This window comes from Peromyscus leucopus, chromosome 11 (genome assembly GCF_004664715.2).
Source record: "Peromyscus leucopus breed LL Stock chromosome 11, UCI_PerLeu_2.1, whole genome shotgun sequence".
NCBI lineage: Eukaryota > Metazoa > Chordata > Mammalia > Rodentia > Cricetidae > Peromyscus > Peromyscus leucopus.
The window spans coordinates 20,740,405-20,763,160 of NC_051072.1; the positions used below are offsets into that span (position 1 = coordinate 20,740,405).

At 42.4% G+C, this 22,756-nt stretch overlaps 1 protein-coding gene across 7 annotated transcripts in view; it reads right to left on the bottom strand.

Moving 5' to 3' along the window:
• The window catches only part of Zfr (zinc finger RNA binding protein), a 64,466-nt gene extending 47,792 nt beyond the window's left edge, over positions 1–16,674 (bottom strand). For 5 of the 7 annotated variants that reach the window (XM_028884416.2, XM_028884414.2, XM_037209385.1 and 2 more), the window contains exons 1-2: positions 16,491–16,639; positions 16,061–16,160 (exon numbers count right to left, since the gene is read on the bottom strand). In XM_028884416.2, coding sequence (XP_028740249.1) covers positions 16,061–16,160; positions 16,491–16,527 — 137 coding nt within the window. In that variant the 5' untranslated portion in view covers positions 16,528–16,639. Of the gene's footprint in view, positions 1–16,060; positions 16,161–16,330; positions 16,371–16,490 lie in introns of those variants that run through there. The other 2 variants (XM_037209383.1, XM_028884417.2) reach the window with 2 other exon arrangements.
• Positions 16,675–22,756: the final 6,082 nt, after the last annotated feature.

The following is a 22,756-nucleotide window of genomic DNA, read 5'->3' on the forward strand; positions in this document are numbered from 1 at the left end:
TCAGTCCAATATGAAAAAGAAAACAAAAACAAACAAACAAAACAAAAACAGAAACAAAAAACTTAGAGCCCAGAGAAACTCATAATTTCTATTTGGCTGAAGTTCCCATATTTTAATATAAAACTAGCCAACACTTTCTGCATAAATGACAATTACAGAACGAGAAAAATAAGCTCACATTTTCACAATGGGAAATCTGTCTAAATAATATTTCATTATTTATGGATAATGTGACATTTTAAAAAATTTATTCGCCGGGCGTTGGTGGTGCACGCCTTTAATCCCAGCACTCGGAGCAGAGCAGTGATCTCTGTGAGTTCGAGCCAGCCTGGCTACAATGACTCAGGAAATCAAAGTACAAGAAAACCTGTCTCGAAAAAAAAAAAAAAAAAAAAAAAAAAAAAAAAAAATTATTCATTTATTTACTATTTTACAATGCTGGGAATTGAAATCAGGACTTCATATATGCTAGGTAAACGCTCTACTTAATAAAGCTATATTCCTAGTCTCAACCTGACATTCTTTAAGAAAAATTATTGTGTGTGTGTGTGTGAGAGACAGAGACAGAGACAGAGAGAGACAGAGACAGAGAAAGAAAGGGAGAGAAATGTATGGGTATGGAAGCCAGAGGAAATTTTATGGAGTTGGTTCTCTCTACTTTTATGTGGGTTCTGATAATTTAACTCAGGTCATCTGCACTTTTATGTTCTCAATGGCTCATAATTGGACATTCTTTAGAGAACAGACTCCCATAAGTTGTGCTTTGACGTCCACATGTTTTAAATGTGTATGTGCGTGCACACGATGGGAATGTAGCTCAGTTGATATGCTTGTATATGTACTGAAAACCCAGGGCTCAAATTTCAGAATCCCATAAAACTGCTGTGGAGATACACAACTATAATATTCCTAATACTTAGGAAATGGAAGGCAGGAATCAAACATTCAAGGTCATCCTTGGTTACATTGAGATCTAGTCCCAAAATCTAAAATAAAAACACACTAAGTCTATAAGATTTATATTAAACATTTAACTAGTTAGATTTGATTTTACATATATAGACTACATTGTCTAAGAAGGAATTTAGTTATGTTAAAATTTAGATATAGTCTTGGATTCTTATATAATCACCCTTCGGTATCGGTAGGAGACTGGCTCCAGGTCAAAATAAAATAAGATAAATAATAAATAACAAATCCAAAAATGCTCAATTCCTTGCTTAAAGGGCACAGTAGCCCAGTGGTAGAGCTTCTTGCCTGACACACGCAAAGGCCCTGGGTGGAATCTTTACCAAAACAAAAAATTGTTAAGTTTCTAAACTGGCACAGTATTTGCATATAATTTAAACATATCATACCCTATACTGTAAATCTCATGTCCACATTATTTACATTAGTATAATGAAAATGCCATGTAAATAACTACAGTTTAGGAAATAATGGGTGACAACAAAAAAAAAACGTAACGCTCATTATTGGTACAGGCACAATTATTCATTCTTTATCCATGATGCAGAGCCTGCACATACACAGTCAACTCTAGTCAAGTCAACTAGGTAGGCAATGTGACTTACACTGCCTGATCCTAATCCTTGAAAATGCATGACTAAAGGAGGAAGACCATATGCTCTCATTTATGCCTCCTGTCTCAGTGGAATTATTCATATTATTTCCATCACTCTTCCAGTGTCTCAGTCTGAACAATAAATCACAAAGTCACCATTCCCAAATACTTTATAAAAATGATGCCAGGGCAGTAAGTGTACACACACACACACACACACACACACACACACACACACACACACACACACACTCGCTCGCTCTCTGTCCCAGGGCTTCCTAACCCAGTTCTTTTTCACACAGCCAGATCCCTATGCTCATCATCTGGACTGGAACCTTAACTTATTTTTGTTGCTGTTTTGAGACAGAGGCTCCTGAATTCCAGACTGGCTTTAAATTTACTATGTAGCTGAGGATGACCTTGAATCCCTCATTCTCCTGCTTCAGTCTTTGGAGTGCAGGATTAGAGGATTTCATTATTACACCTAGTTCATATGCGGGGGAATCCAACTGAAGTGTTCCACACAGTGCAAGCACTCTATCAACTGAGCTACATTCACCAGCCCTTGGAACTGTAACTTCTACCAAAAACATTAGGTGGTCCCAATTCTTAGAGTAGCAGAGCTGATTTTCATTCAAATTAAAGACTCTCTATTGTCTTAAAAGCCATCCAGAAATTCCTTCAATACCAAATATGTCCTCCCCCCTAAGATGCTATGATAGAGATGACCAAACTAGCTTATACTAATCCAATCAAATATACAGGAGCCAATAAATTTACTTTAAAAATTCAGGTCAAAGACCAGGGTGAAGCCTAGTGTGAGAGGCCCTGAATTTGATCCCTAGCAGTGGGGATTTGATTGCAAGAAGGACGGTTTAAGTCAATACCAAGTTCAAAATATCAAGTTAAAATCCAGGGATTTGCCTATTTTATAATAGTAAAATAAAAGGTGTCATCTCCCTACATACAATGTAAGATTTTTTTTTTCTTTTCTTTTTTTTTTTTTTTTTTTTTTGAGACAGGGTTTCTCTGTGTAGCTTTACGCCTTTCCTGAAACTCACTCTGTAGCCCAGGCTGGCCTCGAACTCACAGAGATCCGCCTGCCTCTGCCTCCTGAGTGCTGGGATTAAAGGTGTGCTCCACCACTGCCCAGCATACAATATAAGATTTAACCGACTTCAATCTGTAAAGACAAAAGCTTTCTCGTACTAATCTTCTGTGAATAATAAACAGAATCTAGTCAGCTTTAAATGGAGAAACTAAATAGAACATCAAAAAATGTGAGCTGGGTATGGTGATCATACCTTTAATCCCAGACCACAGGAGGTAAGAGCAAGCAGATCTCTGTCAGTTTGAGACCAGCCTGGTCTACACAGCAAGTGCCAGGGCAGTGGGCTAAGAGACCTTGTCTCAACACTCCCCTAAAAAACAACTGCCACCCCTAACATTAATAACTATGTGTAACAGAGTTTAATTAAAAGGGGGGCTGGAGAGATGGCTCAGCAGTGAAGAGAGCACTTGGTACTCTTTCAGAGGACCTGAGTTTGATTCCCAGCATCTACATGGTGGTTTGCAACTATCTGTAACTCAGAGCATCTAATGTCTTCTTCTGGCCTTGGAGGGCACCAGGCACACAAGTGGTACACAGACACAGATTCAGGCAAGACACCCAAACATATAAAAAGTTTAATTAAAAAAGAGAAAGAAAAGAAAACACTTCAAGAGTTAAACATAAAAGAAATTACTTCCTTCAACGTTAAACATGGAAAAGAAACCAGACCTAGTGGTGCACACCTGTAAAGCTAGTACTTGGGAAGTGGTGAGGCTTCTAGGCTAGCCTCAACTAGATGAGACACTGCCTCAAAAGATTAATAAAGTAAAATAAATAGTTCTTTGGGGTGGTCATGGTGGCACATGCCTTAAATCCCAGCACTCAGAAGGCAGAGGCGTGAGAACCTCTTTGCTCTGTGAACTTTAGACAAGTGTGATCTACAGAGTCCGAGGCCAATCAGGACTACATAGTAAGGCCCTGTCTCAAGATAAATAAGATTTTTCAGACAGCCTTGCTGTTTTCTTCAAAACAAAGAAAGAAAGAAAGAAAGAAACCCTGAATGGTGACAGACAATTCATTATCAGGTATTTAAAGAAAGCATATTCTCAACTGCAAAGCAGGGTTAAGTCTGACAGTGCAGGAACTAAATATATCAAAGTAACACAATTCAAAACCTCTAATTTGTTTCCTAAAACAAGAACTTTACACTAGTCAGGGGATAAGCCTGAATTATGTATGTATATGTATATATACACATACATAAAACAAAGATAAAAATATGAAAAAGCGGTCCAATATCTAACCAGAAAGCATTCTAGAAAAAGAAAAAAAAAAAAACAAGTAAATGAAATCAAGAAATATTTCTACTGCTAAAGGGAATCATGGTATTTTCAAATTCAATCAGCTGACCAACCAAGGAACCAACTTGGAGACATTTTCCAATTTTTCAACACAAAAAAGAAGTCCTTCAATTTTCCAGAGAGGAAAATAGTCTATTTTAGAATCAGTAGAAAATTAGATACTAGTGGGTCATAGACAGTAGGTGATGTCTTCAAAATTCAAAAGAAAGTGGTTATTCTGTAGAATTCTGTGCCCAGCTTAACTATGGAGAAAAAGTACTTCTTAAAGACATGTGAGGCAAAGTTTTACTATTATATACGCACTCAGACTAAACAACAACAACAACAAAAAAAAAAAAAAAAAAAAAAAGCAAGGTAACAAATTCTGCAAACCATGGAGAAAGATCCCAGGTCTACAGCTATGCAGCAGGCTAGAGATCAGAGCAAGATCAATGGTTTACAGTCAAAGTACAAAACTTCTGACAGAAAGATGAAGACAGGAAACAGAAATTAATATATATATATATAATCACTAGGCCTGATGACACACGCCTATAATTCCAGTTCTTAAGAGGAAGAGGCAAGACCATTAGTAGTTCAAAGTCATCCTTGACTATATAGTAAGTTTGAGACCAACCAACCCTGTCATAAACAAACGATAATCATGGCAGTGACAACAAAGGTATGATCCCATGAGATGATCTCACAGTTGGACAAAAGTACAATTGAAAAAAAATCCACCTTAACTTTAGACTAGGTAAATGTTCCATTAAGTGGTACAGGATTGCAAATGGTTTCTAGTAGGATTCAGAACCATAGCCTGGTATCTGGCTCCACAGTGACTACTACTTATAGTCAGAATAAGGCAAGTTTTGTTTGGTTTTGGGGTGTGTGTGTGTGTGTGTGTGTGTGTGTGTTTTGGTTTTTCAAGACAGGGTTTCTGTGTAGCTTTGGTGCCTTTCCTGGAACTCACTCTGTAGCCCAGGAGTGCACCACTACTGCCCAGCAAGTTTTTGTTTTTAAAGTTTTAAAATCGACCTAAATTACAGAAGACAAACCAAAGAACACAACACCAGTAAAAACTGTAATATAAGAGGGGGAGGGTATATGGAAAGAGAAGCAAAGCAAAAATGGTTCAAGACTATTATTATTATTTTGGTTTTTTGAGACAGGATTTCTCTGTGTGTAGCCCTGGTTGCCCTGGAACTTGCTCTGTAGAGCAGGCTGGCCTCAAATTCAGAGATTCGCCTGTCTCTGCCCCTGCCTCCTGAGTGCTGGGATTAAAGGAGTGTACCACTACCCCCAGGCTGTTTTAAGGCTCTACTTACTTACTTATCTATTTATTTATTAATTAATTCTTTTTTAAGGCAATTTTTTAAACTTTTTTTTAAAAGATTTATTTATTTTGTATACAGTGCTCTGTCCGAATGTATGCCTTCATGTCAGAAGAGGACGCCAGATCTTATTACAGATGGCTGTGAGCCACCTTGTGGTTGCTGGGAATTGAACTCAGGACCTCTGGAAAAGCAGCCTGTGCTCTTAAACTCTGAGCCATCTCTCCAGCCCCTTTTTATTTTTTAAGAAGATGTATTTATTTTATTTTATGTATATGAGTGTTCTATGTGTATGTGTATCTTTATGCTAGAAGAGAGCATTAGGTCCCACAATGGATGGTTGTGAGCCACCATGTGGTTGCTGGGAATTGAACTCAGGACCTCTGAAAAAGTAGCCAGTGCTCTTAATCACTGAGTCATCTCTCCATCCTAGTTTTAAGATTCTTAAAGCAGAGAATGAGATACTGCTATCTTCAGGTGAACTAGTGATGTAGTCTACCACTGAAACTATGAGTGCAGAAGATAAAAATAATTGCATAAAGTTGATTGGACAAGTTATATATAGTAAAATAGACATATTTAGTGATATAAATTGATACCAAAATAAAAATAGAACACATTGAGGGTGTAGATCTCTAGGAAGAAGTCTTTAGTGTTTTATTCTTTTTTTCATACATATGAATGTTTTGCCTATATGTATATCTGTGTAACATGTGCATGTCTGGTGCCCTTGGAAGCCACTCTGGAACTGGAGTTATAGATGGTTTTGAGCTGCCATGTGGACACTGAGAATTAAACCCCTATCCTCTGGAAGAACAGCCAGTATCTAAACCCTGAGCCACCTCTCCAGTCCCTTTCAGTGTTTTCTTTTTGAGACAAGGTTATCACTATGTATTCCAGACTAGCTCTGAACATGTGATCCTCTTGCCTCAGCTGGTGGTAGGCATAAAATATACAGCAGTATCAAAAGGATTAAAATAATTAAGAACAAACCTAAGGGGTGGGGAGATGGCTTAGTTGATAAAATGTCTGCTAGGCAAGCCTGAGGACCTGAGCTCTAATTTCTAGAATGCACATTAAAAAAAACCAGGTTCAGTAGTATAAACCTGTAATTCCAGCACAAGGGAGGCAGAGACAGGCAGATCTACGGGGCTTGTTGGCCACTGTTGAGTGCCACATTCAGTGAAACTTTGTTCCAAAAAATAAATTGGATAGCAACTGAGGAGAACCAGATATCAACCTCAGTCTGGTTCCATATACTCCACGTTTGCCACACTTCCCATCCTGCAATGAACACACAAAGAACAAAACTGGGCTGGTGAGGTGGCTCAGCAGGTTAAGCATGTGCCTCAACCCAAGTTCAATACCTAGAACCTACACAGATGAGAAAACTGACTTCGTCAAGTTGTTCTCTGACCTCTACATACGTGCTGTGCCCATGCAAAAAAAATAAAATAAAATAAAATAATGCCCAGGAGTAGTTAGCTGTTGTAGAATACTATTTTCAGATGTGTTACATTTGTTTATGCTGTGGAACATTTGTTTTAATGATGCAAAGATATATTGCATTCTTTTATGTTGCATTTGTTTAACTCTGTGAAGCTGTGTTACTTTGCCTGTCTAAAACACTTGACTGGTCTAATAAAGAGCTGAACAGCCAATATCAAGGCAGGAGAAAGGATAGGCAGGGCTGATAGGCAGAGAAAATAAATAAGAGGAGAAAACTGGTAAGAAAGATCAAGAAGTGAGAAAGGAAGAAGGAGGACTTCCGGGATCAGCCATCCAGCCACACAGCAAGCCACGGAGTAAGAAGTAAGAGATGCAGAAATAGAAAAAGGTAAAAGTCCAGAGGCAAAAGATAGGATAATTTAAGACTAGCTGGCAAGAAAGCAAAATCCCAAACTGAACAGAAGTATCTGTCTGTCAATGCAGCTGCCATTCAACTACAAACAACAAAAACCCTGGAGGTTTGATTGCTAACCACTCCTAAACTGCCCATTCTTTCAGGACTAGCATGCCAGAAAGTGTAGTAGGCTTTGTGTGACCCTTGTTAGCAGTTGGTAAAGGGTGCTGAATGCTGTCCAAATAATATTTTCTGTACCGCAGAGACATAAAAGAATTGGAAAGCTCCTTTTTTTTGGGGGGGGGGTGCTTGGTTACCAGGGTCTACACTTGGCTGTATGTTGCCCATTAGAATAAAATCTCGAGGTGGCTGGGTATTGACCCAGGGCCCTCCCGAAGCTATCCTGTGCCTTTCTTGCCATCTCCACCTATATTTCTAATATTTCCTCATTCTTTTCTCTTCCCCCCAAGAACCCTTTCACAGGTCGGAGATGGACTCCTACTGAGACCTGTCCCCAAAAAGCCACAAAATTAAAAATTAAAGAAAATCAGATGAAGATAGGTGTGGTCCTGTACTCTGTAATCCTCAGTACTCAAATATCTAAAGGAGGATTGTCACAAATTCAGGGGCAGCAATGGACACTGTGAGTTCAACGCTGGTTTGGAGAGTTACATTATCAAAATACTGTCTCAAAAAACAACACAAAAACAAAAAAGGCTGGTGAACTTTTAAAGGAATCAAGTACAACTTTCAGAAATGTAGTATATAAAAACTGTGTAGCTCTGGCTGCCCTGGAACTCCCTCTGTAGATCAGACTCTTGAGATCCGCTTACCTCTGCCTTCTGAATGCTGGGATTAAAGGCATGCGCCACTACTGCCCAACCAAAAAGTATTTTTAAGTATTTATTTTTCAAGACTTAAATTTAGGGACTGGAGAGATTGCTCAGAGGTTAAGAGCACTGGCTGTTCTTTCAGAGGACTCCGGTTCAATTCCCAGCACCCACATGGCAGCTCACAAATGTCTAATACTCCAGTTCCAGGGGAATCAGACACCCTTCACACCAATGCACATAAAATTAAATTTATATAAAAAGACTTAAATTTAAAGAAAAGTTTGTGTATACAGGTGTTCTTCTCTGCATCTATATCTGCACCACATGCACACCTGGTGCCTGAGAATGTCAGAAGAGAATGTTGGATCCCTGGAACTGGAGTGTGTGTGTGAGTGTGTGTGTGAGTGTGTGTGTGTGTGTGTGTGTATGTGTGTGTGTGTGTGTGTGTGTGTGTGTGTGTATACACCTAGGAAACCAGAATAGGGTTTTGGATTCCTTGGAGCTGGACTTGTAGGCAGTTGTGAGACAGCTGTTATGGGTCCTGAGAACTGAACTCTGGTGTCTCAACTGTTGACCCATCTCTCTAGATTTCCATAAAAACATTTTTTAAAGCCAGGAATGATGTCTCATATCAGTAAGTACTTGGAATGCCGAGGCAGCAGGGTTATCTCATGTTTGAGGGTAGTTGGACTACTCAATGAGTTCCAGGTCAGCCTGGACCACAGAACATAACTGTCTCTACAGTAATATTTTTAGTCAGATCCTCCAATTTCCTATTTTAGTATTTCATGAAAAGTCAAGAATAGGGGCTTGGGAGACTGCTCAGCCATTAAGAGCACCTAACGCTCTTCAAAACAACACACACACAAGCACACTTTTTTTTTTTTTAAAGTTAATGACTGCTACCATAGCATAGCTATTTGTATGAAGCCACGCCTGTCTCTGCATTTGAGCCCCACAGGTGTAAACGCTTTTGAGTGCAGACTATAAATATGAAGTACCGGAAAAAAAAAAAAAATGAAGTACCGGTATCTCATGAATTATATCTTTCAAATGTATTTTAACATACAGAATATTCAAAGAAACAAAAGGCATACATTCATTTTATTAACTTGATTTCTATGTATTAAGAGTTACACTTCACAGGGCTTTATCAAACATTAAAAGATGCTACCCTTGAATAATGACCTTAATTCTGTGCCCTAAAAGAGTGGTGCCATGAACAATTTGTGGATAAGGACTGTGTTGACTCTTCAACCTTTACTGCGTAGATTAAAAATAGACCTAAGTAATTCTAACACTGTCAGTTATTGCATTTCTAAGTAATAATGTAGCTGACTGTATAAAAAAAACAAACATGCCTTTATTTTAAGCATTCTATACTCTATATATTCTAGATCAACTAAGCATAGTTCTATCTCTAAAGTCCTCCCCCTCTTCCCAGAGCTGAGGACCGAACCCAGGGCCTTGCACTGCTAGGCAAGCGCTGTCTTTCTTAATCTAATGATCTATCCATCCTTTTATTTTTCCAAACACCTCTCAATCATTTCTTACAAGATGTTCTAACACTTGTAGTATAGTCCTTGTTTCATGACAACCATTAAGATTCCTTTATCAAGGGACCTTAAAAAAACTTGAGATTTTTTTTAAAAAAAAATCTCAAGTCTGGAATTATATTAAATATACTAGAGTTAATTTAATGGCTTGGATATTTTAATACTCCATTAATATAACCTCTTTTTAGGACTATACTTGTACTCTTTTTTCCTTAATGTGTATTAAAGATTTCATTGTTTTTATTTTTATTCAATTGGTTTAGCACTGTATATAAACATGGGACTTAGTTGTGGAATACTCACTTATATAAACAGGAGTTATCTGAAATTTAGTTATGCTAATTTGTTTTGTTTTATTGAGACAGGATTTCCCTTTGTAGAACAGGTTTGCCCTGAATTTACTCAGGCTAGCTCCAGTACTGAGATCACAAATGTATATAACACCACCATATCCAACTCATGAAAGTTAATTTTTTATATGACTTAGTTACAGAAAATTTACTGAACTCTTACTGGTTTTCATTTTTGTGTGTGTGATGAACCCAACAATCATACTGTAAGTAAGAGTTTTTCTTCCTTCCCTACTGAATTGAAACTGGGACCTACCATTGACACCAACAACTATTTTATAGTTAGCATATGGCAGACATAAATTGTGAGTTCTTGGGAGGCATGTTTCTAAAAACCATGCCCGAGGCTAGGAAATATTGTATTTAATCTTCACCTTGAGAAAAGGTGGGTGAAGAAATCAAATCTTAGAGAAGTCAGTGATTTTGCCAATTGACTCAAGAAATGGAGCTGAGATTTCAATTTAAGGTTAACTAGTTCCCAATTCCAATCTTTCTGAGACAGTGTACCACTATAAAGGCAATCTAAAGCAACATTCTATACAGAGTTATTTTGATTCATTCTATATAATCCACCAACCCCCTTTATAGTAATACTAGGATTAAATTCTAGGCCTTGGACATGCTAAGCAAAAATCAAAACAAAACAAAACCTTACCAAGCTATACTCCAGTTCTGTTAACCTACTCCCTAAGCTGTTAATAAAACATACAGGAAATACCAGAAGTCTAATAATAGCAACTATCCTTTTTTGGGGGAGGGGGCAGGAGTTCATTATTTTAAGTTATTTCATATATTTAATATATGCATCCTAGGGTCTCCGATTCAGCAATGGGAGAACTAACATGTTCTCCCATTTTTTCAACATGTAAGTTGAAAAAAAAATTAACGGTCAGTAAAATTCCATCTTCATGACTGTTTTCAAAACCTGGTCGGTCAGTCTGTCTTTTTCTTTCATTCTTTCCCTTCTCACATTAGTAATTAGTTTTTATACCCTACTAGTGTTATTTTTTAAGACAGTATTATTAACTCTACATTCTAATACAAAGCATAAAAGGAAAATCAAAAACCTAAACTCACTGGCTAACCAGCCCATTCAAGGTGATATTTGCCTGCCCAAATTATTTTAGTAATAATATAAGACACATCCTTTAGAAACACATATGCAAAGAAATCTCAAAATCATTAGATGAGATGCCTTCTTTTGATTAGCAGATTCTTAAAGTAGGCATGGTGACTCATGACTAGAATGTTAACACTTGGAGGCTGAAGCAGGAAACCTGTAAGAGTCTAATAAGGGGAGTGATTATTTTGTACATTTATATAACCTTTACACTCTCTGGAGTCAATAAATATAAGAATGGTAGAAATGTTGCCAAATGATTATTTTAAATAGCCAACTTTATTGACGGTAAGTAACATTCAGACATCAATGACACCAAAAGTTACATCTAGGGAAATAAAACTAGTTTAAGTATCAGCTAAAGATTTAAGTTATCTGGAGAACAGACAAGTACCTTGACCAAATATGAAATAACAAAAAATATTCAAGGTTTTTCTCAAGAGTAAGTGAAGAGAAAATGGCTGTTTAAAATACTAAAAGAAATGGTTATTTTTCTGCTCACTGGAGAATAGGAATTACTTTATAATAATTTTATTATATATTTGATATGGCATAACCCCTTTAAAAACTCAAGTACTTCTGGAAGTGGTGGAGTATTCCTTTAATCCCAGCACTAGGGAAGCAGAGGCAGGCAGGCAGATCTTGAGTTCCAGGCCAGCCTAGTCTACAAAGCCAGTTCCAGGAGAGCCAGGGCTACAAACAGGGGAAACCCTGTCTCAAAAAAACAAAAACAAGAGGGTGAAGATTTCTGTTATGGAAACATTAGGAAACCCCCCACCCCCACCCAGAATTATCTTAGGGCCAGTAAGACAGCTCAGCAGGTAAAAGCACTTGCTTGCCCTACAATCCTGATAACCTGAGTTTGGTGCCCAACATATAAAGTGGAGGGAGAGAATCAACTACTGAAAATTGAAATCTCATCTCCACAGATATGCTGGACACACACTTAAGTGGGCATGCACATACACCCATGTGAAACAATATACAATAATAGAGATAAAAAGCAAATGAAAAAGAATTATGCTAGCTGGATAAGGTGAATGTAGCTCTAACAGAAGCACAGTGCAGGTCAAGGCAGGAGGATCAGAAGTTTAAGGGTATCTTTTGACTACATAGTAAGCTCAAGGTGAGCCTGAGATATGTGAGACTCTGCCTCAAAAAATAAATAAGGGAGTCAGCTTGGCATGGTAGCAACACCTATAATCCCACCAACTGGAAGGTGGAAGCTAGAAGACCCAGAGTTCAAGGTTGAATTTGAGGCTAGCATGGCCTACACGTTATATATTTTATTTTTTAGAGTGTGATGTTTGTTTTGAGTGTTTCTTCAAGCAGCAGTCCTTGTAGTCCTTCCTAATGTTTTTCTTTAAGTTTTTGTTCATTTGTTTGCTTGCTTGCTTGGTTTTTGAGAGGGTTTCTCTGTGTAGCCCTGGCTGTCTTGGATCTCACTGTGTAGACCAGGCTGGTCTCAAACCCAGAGATGCACCTGCCTCTGCTTCCCAAATGCTGGGATTAAAGGTGTGCTCCACCACACTCCAGCTTATCTTTTTTTTTAAACAATTTATTTTATGTGCATTGATGTTTTGCCTGCATGTACACCTGTCTGAGGGAGTCAGATCTCCTTGAATTGCAGTTATGGACAGTTGTGAGCCGTCATGTGGGTACTGGGAATTGAACCTGGGTCTTTTGGAAGAGCTCTTAACTACGGAGCTATCTCTCCAGCCACCTTTTTTAAGTGTTGTGTGTCTAAGCTTACGTACCTTCTCAAATACAAGTTCTCTAACTAAGCTCACTTTGTGCCATGAAGCCATCTTGGTTATTTTCTATCAGAGAACCTGCTTTGTCTTGTGCCTCTGCCCATAAATTAAACATCTTATGAGAAATATATAAACACATATACAAATTTCAAAATTTTCTTTCCTAATAGGAAGCAAATCTCTGAAAGACAAATGGCATTGTTAGGTTTACTTGTCCTTAAAAAAAAAAAAAAAATACACAAAACAGGAAGAAAAATAGGAAGGGGGGCTTTGCAGCACAAAGATTGAATAAATGTTCAACACAGAAATATTTAATATGAATTATCATAAATGAAAACAATTCAAAAGCTATTTGGAACTTATATAATCTCTTTACAATACAGCATACTAACTCTTTAGTATATCATTACAAATATCAAAGCTAGGACTGGGGATGTAGTTTCCTGGTAGAGCAAACTGCCAGAGCGCCTGAAAGATACAGTATTCCATTTCCAGCATGGAGGGAAGATGAAGCTAAGGTAAATTTAGTCAAATATATTGCATATAGCTGTGACTAAGAAAGCAAAGAACCAGAATTAAATTGAGATTTCAGATGTTCACTGAGTTATCTATGCTCAATGACAATGAAACAATTCATTCACATGTAAAAGACTCCCCTGAGTTTACAATCTTTCAAATTAAGAAACATGCAAACTAACTCTTCCACTTCTTAAAGTTCCATTATAACTATTTCTATCCAGAATTAACATTGCTGGTATTAATGTTATTTATCCATCTTCCTCAAAACATTAGCATTATTGGACATGAATTCTTGTTTTTTAAATGCCAGTAACTTTCCATATATACCTATGTAAAAGGACAGAAGAGTCTTATCAATTAGTTTTGGTGATATATGCATAGTTAACATCAAGACTAGTCTTTTCTCTTAAAACATACTATCAATTCAGCAAGCTGGATTATTATTTTACTCAAGCTGGGATTCAATATTCTCACAATATTGATTGGATTAAAAAAAATCCCCGCCCACCCCGACAAGGTTTCTCTGTGTAGCTTTCACCTTTCCGGGGAACTCACGTTGTAGCCCAGGCTGGCTTCGAACTCACAGAGATCCACCTGGCTCTGCCTCCCAAGCGCTGGGATTAAAGGTGTGTGCCACCACTGCCCAGCTTCAAAAAAATTTAAATCTAGGCCTACACTTAAAAACAAAACAACTAAACACTCCAACAAATCAATTTTCAGTATGTAAACAATTAATAATGCAAATCTGTCATTCAGTGGATACTAAGAAAACAGAAAAATACCTTACAAGATGAACAAAAAATTCTAATGGTTAAATGAAGCATCTTCTAGAACACATGGTACTCGCTCACTAGCAGTAGATTTATGGCCATAGATGCCATCATCTTTCTCATTTCCCAAAAAAATAAATTGCTTGACTATGTTCTCTTCTTTCACAAAAGTTTTTTTGAAACTCTGCTTGTTCGGTATGAAAACTTGTAAAACAAATGACATGTTAATGTCTGAAATGTCCCAAAATTTTGCTCCTACAATATAATTTCAGTCCTTTTCCTCAACACAAGCCTCAAGAGACTTGTAAAACACCACGAAAGATTAAGGCTTTCAACAATCAGAAAAATGCCAATGTCAGCAATATAATACATTTACAAATTTTTATAGCCCTTTATGTCTGATTGGCAGAGATTTTTCTTTTTCAGTAATATATAAAATAGTACCTCTTGCAATAAATTGTATCTTAAGAATCCATAAAATCGCTGGGCGGTGGTGGTGCACGCCTTTAATCCCAGCACTCGGGAGGCAGAGCCAGGCGGATCTCTGTGAGTTCGAGGCCAGCCTGGTCTCCAAAGTGAGTTCCAGGAAAAGGCGCAAAGCTACACAGAGAAACCCTGTCTCAAAAAACAAACAAACAAACAAAAAGAATCCATAAAATCAGGTAACTTTTTTCTCCTTCAGATCTTTCAGCCCCCAAACATTAACCAGTACCCCATTTTACAGATGAGGCAATTGGAAACTCAAAAATACATGTCCAAATGTCACAAAAATCAACACGATATTGTTACTCAAATTTTCTGTTTTCCAATGTGCCCCTTTTAAATACACAACTCGCCTAAGGTAAATAAGATGAAAGAAACTACCTTAGTTTAACTACGATGGACCTAATATGCAAATATATGCGATGTAATAATACACACATAAAGCCAATACTCAAGAGCTGTGTGCTTATGACTTGAACCAAGAGACTGCCTTACTCTGATCCATAGAAAGTACAATAAACACATCGTTTTGTCTTTGTTTTTGCCAAGATGTACAAAGAATTACAGCTATTTTGGCAGTGACAGCTATCTGAAGGCAGAGGTTTCATCCCGTGCATTACAATGACTCAGTATAAAGTCACCCACATTTTCTTCCCCGCCCCCCCAGGGAGGAGAAAGACCCCCAACGGAGAATCACTGATCCACCTGGAACCGTCCTCAATGGTTAAAAAGGCTATGCACCAGAAACTTCGCACATCTTTCCCAGTCTCACAGCTAAACAATTCACAGGTGGTTGGCATATTAACATCCTCTCCGCGCGAGAAAAACCAAAGGGGATGGGGATGGATGCCGCGACGCCGGCAAACGGGCAGGTTTAGCTGGAGGGACAAGCTGGGGTAGCGGGGCCGGGGACTCAGGACCTAGGGGGAAGGGTGCCCCACAAAGACACGTTATCTGGGATCCGGGGGCGTCGCGGTCGAGGCCGCTGCGCCCGAGCCTCGGGGCGAGGCCCCTCCGCTCACCCCCTCCCGTTCCCGGAGCCGAAGGAGGACCAGAGGTGGTGGTGGGGGGGGGGGCTGGCAGGGCGGAGGCGGGGAAGACGAGGGGCCCCGGGGAAGACGAGGGGCCGGCGGCGGGCAGCTCGGCTCCGCTCCAGGGCCGCGGGGAGGCCATTTTATCTCCGGGGCCGTCCAAGGCCCCGGCGGGGCGGCCCTCCACGTCCCCGACCCTCGGTGGTCTCTTCTCCCCCCAACCACCCTCACACCTCGGGGACGGGGGGGTGCCCGCTCCCCGACGCCCCGGCCGGGCAGCCGGCCCGGTCCCCGGCGGGGTCCAACGGGGCAGGGAAGGAAGGGCGGGGTGGTGCGGGGAGGGTGCGGGGCCCCGGCCGCGCCTGCCGCGGGGCGCGGGGCTCGGGGGCTCGGGGGCTCAGGGGCGGTGCGGCGGGGGCGGGGGCCCAGGCGGCCGCGGGCCCGTGGCGCCGGCGGGATCGGGGCCGCGGGGCGCGGAGGGAGAGGACGGGGAGAGGGCGGGGAGCCGTTACCTATACTGGGCCGCAGCCGCCGCCGCCGCCGCCCCGCTGTGGGTGAATCCAAAGTAGTTGCCGGTCGCCATTTTGGCATCTTCCCCGAGCCGGCTGGGCACTGCGGCGGGCACGGAGAGTCGGGTCCCATGGCGGGAGGACGGCCGCGAAGGGGTCGGGGCGCCGCGCAAGGGCAGGATAGAGAAAAAGAGGGCCGTGAGAAGCCGCCCTGGCCGGCCCAGGCCGCGGCCGCGCCGCCGTCCACCTCCCTCCCCGCACTCCCGCACTCACTCGCACGCCCGCCCGCCCGGGTGGTGGCGGCCGCCGCCGCCGCTGCCGCCGCCGCCGCCGCCTCCTCCCCGGAGCTGGCCCCAACCCCCGCGCCTACCCGCCACCCCGGGGGGCTGGGGAAGGGCAGGGCAGAGGCCTCCGCGGGCCATATTAGACTCACCATAGGTGAAAGACACTACAGGGCATATGGGAATCATGGGCTCGGGCTGCTGCTGCTGAACTCTGAACTCTCACCCGCTGCCTCCCTCGGCCCCACTCCTCCTCAGCGGAGAACAGACCGCCGCCGCCGCCGCCGGCCGCACTGCGCAGGCGCGCTGCTGCGCCGCATCCTGGGAGATGTAGTCCTCACGGCCCCTGCGCCAACTCACCCCCCCCCCAACACACACACACACACACACACACACACACTACACACACACACCCTGCCGCGAGCTGAGCTGGCGCAGGGCCCCTGAGGAGCGGATTTCTGGGGTGCGGGTGTGGGGCTCCCTCGCGGGGCTACGGGCCCGGCCTTCTCCCCAAGGGGTGGCGGCCCGCAGCCGCCGCAGGGCGGCTACAAGGCGGAGGAGGAGCGCCTCGCCCGGCCGCGGGGGAGTCGGGGAGCGTGACCAGAGAGAGTGACGTCTGTTGGCCTTTTCGCCGCCGCCGTACTTTTTTTTTTCTCCCTTTTCCTTTACTTTTGCATCTACGTTTGTTCTCTGTGTCTCAACCCTCCTCTCGCGTTTAATTCCCATTGGATTTTGAGCTGGGCTAATTCCTGTGGCTTGTCACTAGCCTTTGAAAAGGGGAGGGGGGAAAAAGAGAAGTCGAGGGCGTGCTGCATCTAGCACCTGCCCAGAATCCTGCCTGCCACGGAGTCACACGTCTGGCCAAGCCCTGCGCCCCACATCAACAGACTTCGGTTTTTCAGGGTCCTATAGCCGGCCCCCCAACCAGATGTTGGGTATTGTAGATTCTAGTGAGCAAAACAAATTCCTCCGTTCACGTGAAATTTTTAATTCTGGGAAGGTTTATGAGAGACTAGATCCAAAACATGGAAAATGTAGTGGGTGGTGATGGGAGCGTTAAGAAAATAAGGCAATGGAGATGAGGTTAGGGCCACCACTGGAATAGAGACCTGACAGCAGCTAGAAAACCACCGAGGTGGATCCCTGGAGGAAGGATAGTGGAGGGAAATCCGAGAGCATCAAGGTCATTCTGGCTAGAAGTGAGGGAGGGAAGGACCAGCTGAAAGGTCTTTGTGAGTGCCGGATCTGCTGGGGGTGGTGGCACTTACCTGTACTCCCAGCATTCGGGAGGCTGAGACAGGAGGATCTCTGAGAGTTCTACACCGGTCTACACTAGAGAGGGAGACATTGCCTCTAGAAGAAAATACCCACCCACCCATCACTCACCCACCCACTCACCCACTCCTACCGCACTGCCAAAAGAGTGCCAGATCTCTCTGAGTAAGGGTTAATACTTTATAAATAGTACTGCATGCAACCGCGTCTTCCTTGCGGCTGCTTTACTGTTTCTTTATCTCTTTATTTTCACAGGTCATTTACTGTCACCACCCCTCTCTCCCACCCTTTCCTCCTCTACTGCTGGGGACAGAGCTCAGTGCATCCCTCGAAGTGCAGGCAGGCACTCTGACCTGAGCTACATCTTTCTTTCTTTCTTTTTTTTTTTTTTTTTCCTTACAGTTCTAGTTATTTATTCTTGAGGCAGGGTCTTGCTGGCTGGTCCGATGACCTGGCACTACCGCCTCTGCTGGCCTCCATCTCCCAGTAATTCTGCATCAGTCATTAGAGCGCTGTGATTAGGAGTATGGGCCACCTTGCTGTGCTCAGGCCTCTCCTGCACTGTTTTCCATCCCCTTGCCTTTTCCCTGCCTCCGTCATGGCAGAAGAGCTCCACCTCACCTCCTCCTTACCTTCTGGAAGCCCATCCACCAGCCCCCTGCTGTTATCTCTTCTTAGAGTCAGATGTGAATCTTAAAATATTCAGTGAATCAGGACTCACCCATGAAATCCAGGGCTTTATTCTACCTTTCTTTCAAAGCAGAAACAATGCCTCCATTCTTATTTGTGCCAACCCCCACACCTCCTACAAAAGTACAGGTTCTCAGAACCTGTCTGATTTGTCCTTTTACCCATTTCAAAAGAGAAAATGTAGAGCATTCGGGAAAAATCAGTGTCATTGTTTTTGAGAACACTGATGTTTCCCAATTGTGTTGCTAGGGGAGAAAAAAAATCTTCTCATAGGGGTATTAAAACTGCATTTAAAAAGTGACTTGCCTTGAACTTTACAGAACAATTAAGCCTCCAGACAGACTGCAACTGCTTTCAGAAACCTCACTACTATAAATCTATTTGCATAAAACTGGAGGAGAAAAGTCAGATGATAATTGTTGCAATTCTGTTGAGGCTGGTTTTCTGTGTGGCTGCTTGGCAGGTCTTCAGTGGATGAAGTGTGTTGACACTTTCCAAGGAGCACTGAACAAGAAAGAAGATGGCTTCCTTCTTCTTTGTGATTGTCCTGAGGAGTGTGTGGCAATGGTGAGCAGTGTTAGCAAACAGTATTGTTGTCAGAGGCATACCCTAGAGGAAGTGCATTAGTATGCCCTCATCTTAAGCTTGTTTGGAAAGACGTTTTGGAAAGGACTGGGATCAAAAAGACCTGGGTCTTATTTGGCACCAGGGTGGGGGTGGGGCTAGCAGTGGAATGCCCTGATTAGATGTGATTTAATATTTTGGAATCTCTTAAGCTAGGAATCAAGCTCGTATCTTCTTCATATGGGCCAGTGAAATGGCTCGGCAGGTAAAGGTGCTTGCCGCTAAGCCTGATGACCCCTGGCAGACACAAATTGTCCTCTGACTCCCACACAAGTGCCCACACGTGTACACAGACATACACTAAATAAATCATTTGAAATATTCAGCATAGGGCTGTGGTAGGGGTTAAATGGGGGCATCTAACCTGTTTATTAAAACAACAACAACAACAACAACAAAAACCCTGGGACCCTGGGAAATGGCTCAGCAGCGTTACAGTGCTTGACATGTAAACTCAAGTCTGAATGGAAGGAGAGAAGAGACTCCACAAGGTTGTCCTCTAACCTCTACATGGGTCCATAGCACATGCACCAACACACACAGTATGCTTGTATAAAACACACACAGCCCAAACAAGGCCAGATGCTCTTTTTAAAATCAATCTTCGACTAAGTTGTTGTTTTTTATCTTTTACTCTTTGGGGGGCCTGCTCCCACATAATTCGCACACAGAGGCTTATTCTTACTTATAAATGCCTGGCTGGCTTAGTTTCTAGCCAGCTTTTCTTAAATGATCCCATCTACCTTTTGCCTCTAGGCTTTTCCCATTCTCTTACTTCTGCATCCTACTCTTATTCCTTGGCTTGCTGTGTAGCTGGATGACTGACCCCTAGAGTCTTCCTCCTTCTCTGGCTACTTCTTCATTCTCCTCCCAGATTTCTCCATGTATATATTCTCTATGCCTGCCAGCCCCACCTATCCTTTCTCCTGGATCGCTATTGGCCCGTTCGGTTCTTTATTTGACCATCAGGTATTTTAGACAGGCACAGTAACACAGCTTCACAGAGTTAAACAAATGCAACATAAACAAAAGTAACACACCTTAAAATAATAGTCTACTACAGTAAGTAAATGCTCCATGATGAATATTCACCTACAGTCAAAGAGCCTATAGCTCCAAGCTAGAGGTATGTCCCAGAATACCCAGCCAGGCAACATGGCAGCCAAGAATCCCCTGGGCCAGCAACAGAAAACAAGACATGACTGGAGCTGGGGTGTAACCGAGCTGGTAGAGTGCTTGCCTAAGCTAGCGTGCATGAAGCTCTTGGCCACCCTTGTAAGCTCAGCTCTGGGAAGATAGAAGCAAGAGGATCAAAGTTCATGGTCATTCTTGGCTAAACAGGAAGTTTGAGACTTACCTCAGGTCCGTGGGATCCTGCTTCCAAACAAAACATCAGCAGCAGCAGCAGCAGCAAACAAACAAGTAAGCAAGCTGGAGAGGTGGCTCGCTCCGCGATGGGCAAGCATGAGGACCAGAGTTTGGCCCGTCAGCACCCATGTGAAAGCTTGGTGATGTGGGTGTGCTTCTGTGGCACACGTCTGCAGCCTTGGCACAAGGAAGAGAAGGGTAGAAGTGGGGAGAAGACAGGGAGATCTCAGGGGCTCCATACCTAGCCAGTCAAGTCAGAAAGGTGAAAGGTGAGCTTTGGTTTCAGTAAAAGACCTTGTCTCAAGAAAAGGGGTGGGGAGCTGGAGAGATGGCTCAGAGGTTAAGAGCACTGACTGCTTTCCAGATCCTGAGTTCAATTCCAGCAACACATGGTGTCACATCATCTATGATGAGATCTGGTGCCCTCTTCTGGTCATACATGCTGTATACAAAATAAATAAATCTTTAAAAAAAAAAGAAAAGAAAGAAAGAAAAGGGTGTGGGGGTGGAGGGAGAGCAACTGAGAAAGAAATCTGACATCCACCTCTGGCTTCTACATGCAAGCACACACATGCACATATGTGTATAGGCACCCGAAAGCACACACACATAAATACACAAAGAAAATACTTGACTGGAGGCAGCTAACTATATTATCTGGCATCTTCATTAAGGAATGATTAAAAAAATCATATCTGGTCAAGGTCTGTGCTTCTCGGGACAAAGCAGAATTCCTCTAAGTAGACTTAAAGACTTGACATGGTCTGGCCTTCCTGCCTATTCATCACCCTACTCCATATCCTCTTCATTCCAACAACCTTTCTTCCCTCCTGTTTCCCATGCCCCGCACCCCACCATAGGGCATTTCACATTCTCCTTGCCTAGAATTCTTGCTTCTCTTTGCCAAGTTAATCAATCCTCTTGTGTGGAGGACTAAACTCAACTCAGTCAGCCCCTCTGCATCCCTCCATGACAGGCCCTCTGGGACCCCTTCAATTGATCAGATTGTTTTCATGCTCTTAGAGGACAAGGCAAATTTTCTTAGCTGCCTCGTCACAGCTACAACCTTATACTTCTGGTGTGATGGTTTGATTGATGTGGATTCCTCCCATCAAACTATGATCTTTCTGGGGGCAGAGTGCTAATGTTGAATGCCTAGTGACAGACAACTCACCAGGAAGTACTTGAAGAGGGATCAAAGCAGAGGATGAACAACTTAATCATTCTTTGATGATCCAGGATGCAGTTCCAGATTCCCATAGTTCCCGGGGGTTATAATTGTGAATCTCAATTAGCATCTGCAGACAAATTAGGCAATGTTAATTGGCAGTTCTCTTAGCCACAAGGTGGTGCTAGTCTGGGAAAGCCTGTCTTCGATGGCACCTTCAAGTCAAGGCCTGGTGTCCTGGAAGACCTTGTTGAATACAAGATACAACAGCCAGAAAGCAGGCCATTATTATATTAGCTACTATATGCCAAGAAGACTATACAGACGTGTGCTGGTTGGCTTTTGTTAGTTTGACAGAAACCTACACATATTTGGGAAGAGGGAATCATAGTGGAAAAAATGCCTCCATCAGATTGGCCTGTAGGCATGTCTGTGGGCATGTATGTAGGTATGTCTATTGTCTTGGTTAATGGTTGATGTGGGATGCTCCCAGCTCTTCTGGGTGGTGCCATCCCTGGACTGATGGTCCTGGGTGCTTGCTGAGCAAACCACAAAGAGAAAAGTCAATAAGCAGTGCTCTCCCATGGTCTCTGTTTCCATTTCTGCCTCCATGTTCCTGCCTTGAGTTCTTGCCCTGACTTACCTTAGTGATAGAGTGTGATCTGAGAGTTGTAATATGAAATAACCCTTTTTCTCCCCATGGTGCTTTGGGACATGGTTTTTAATCACATCAATAAAAACCCTAACTATAGTGAATAAGGGTAAGACTTGTGGCCAGCCTGTGCTAAAATGTAGTGAGTTTTAGACCAGTTTGGTCTACAGAGTGAGACTGTCTCAACTTACCCTCTCAAAAAGAAGGGTGCATTTCACATACCACAAAAAATCACTCTTTTAATGTGTTCAGTTCAGTGGAATGTAATATATTGCATGAATCCTAAGTGGCCTTATAATAAAAACCTGGAGCCAGCATATTGTGGTAAATGCTGAGAGATCAGAGAGACAAAGGAACAAGCGTCAGCCACTTCTCTCACCTTGCCAACTCTATGAATCCTCTGACCAAATGCCCCTGAGTCCTCAGTCGAAAGCACCTTTTGAGTTCCTGTCTCCTCACCCCTTATATGCCTTTCTCTGCCCAGCCATTTCATTCCTATGTCAGCCTTCCTAGTGCTGGGATTACAAGCGTGTGTGCTTCCCAAATACTGGTAGCAAAGGCATGAGATCTCAAATGCTGGGATTAAAGGTGTGTGCCACCACTGCCTGGCTCTGTTTCTTTTGGACTGGATTAATCTCCTG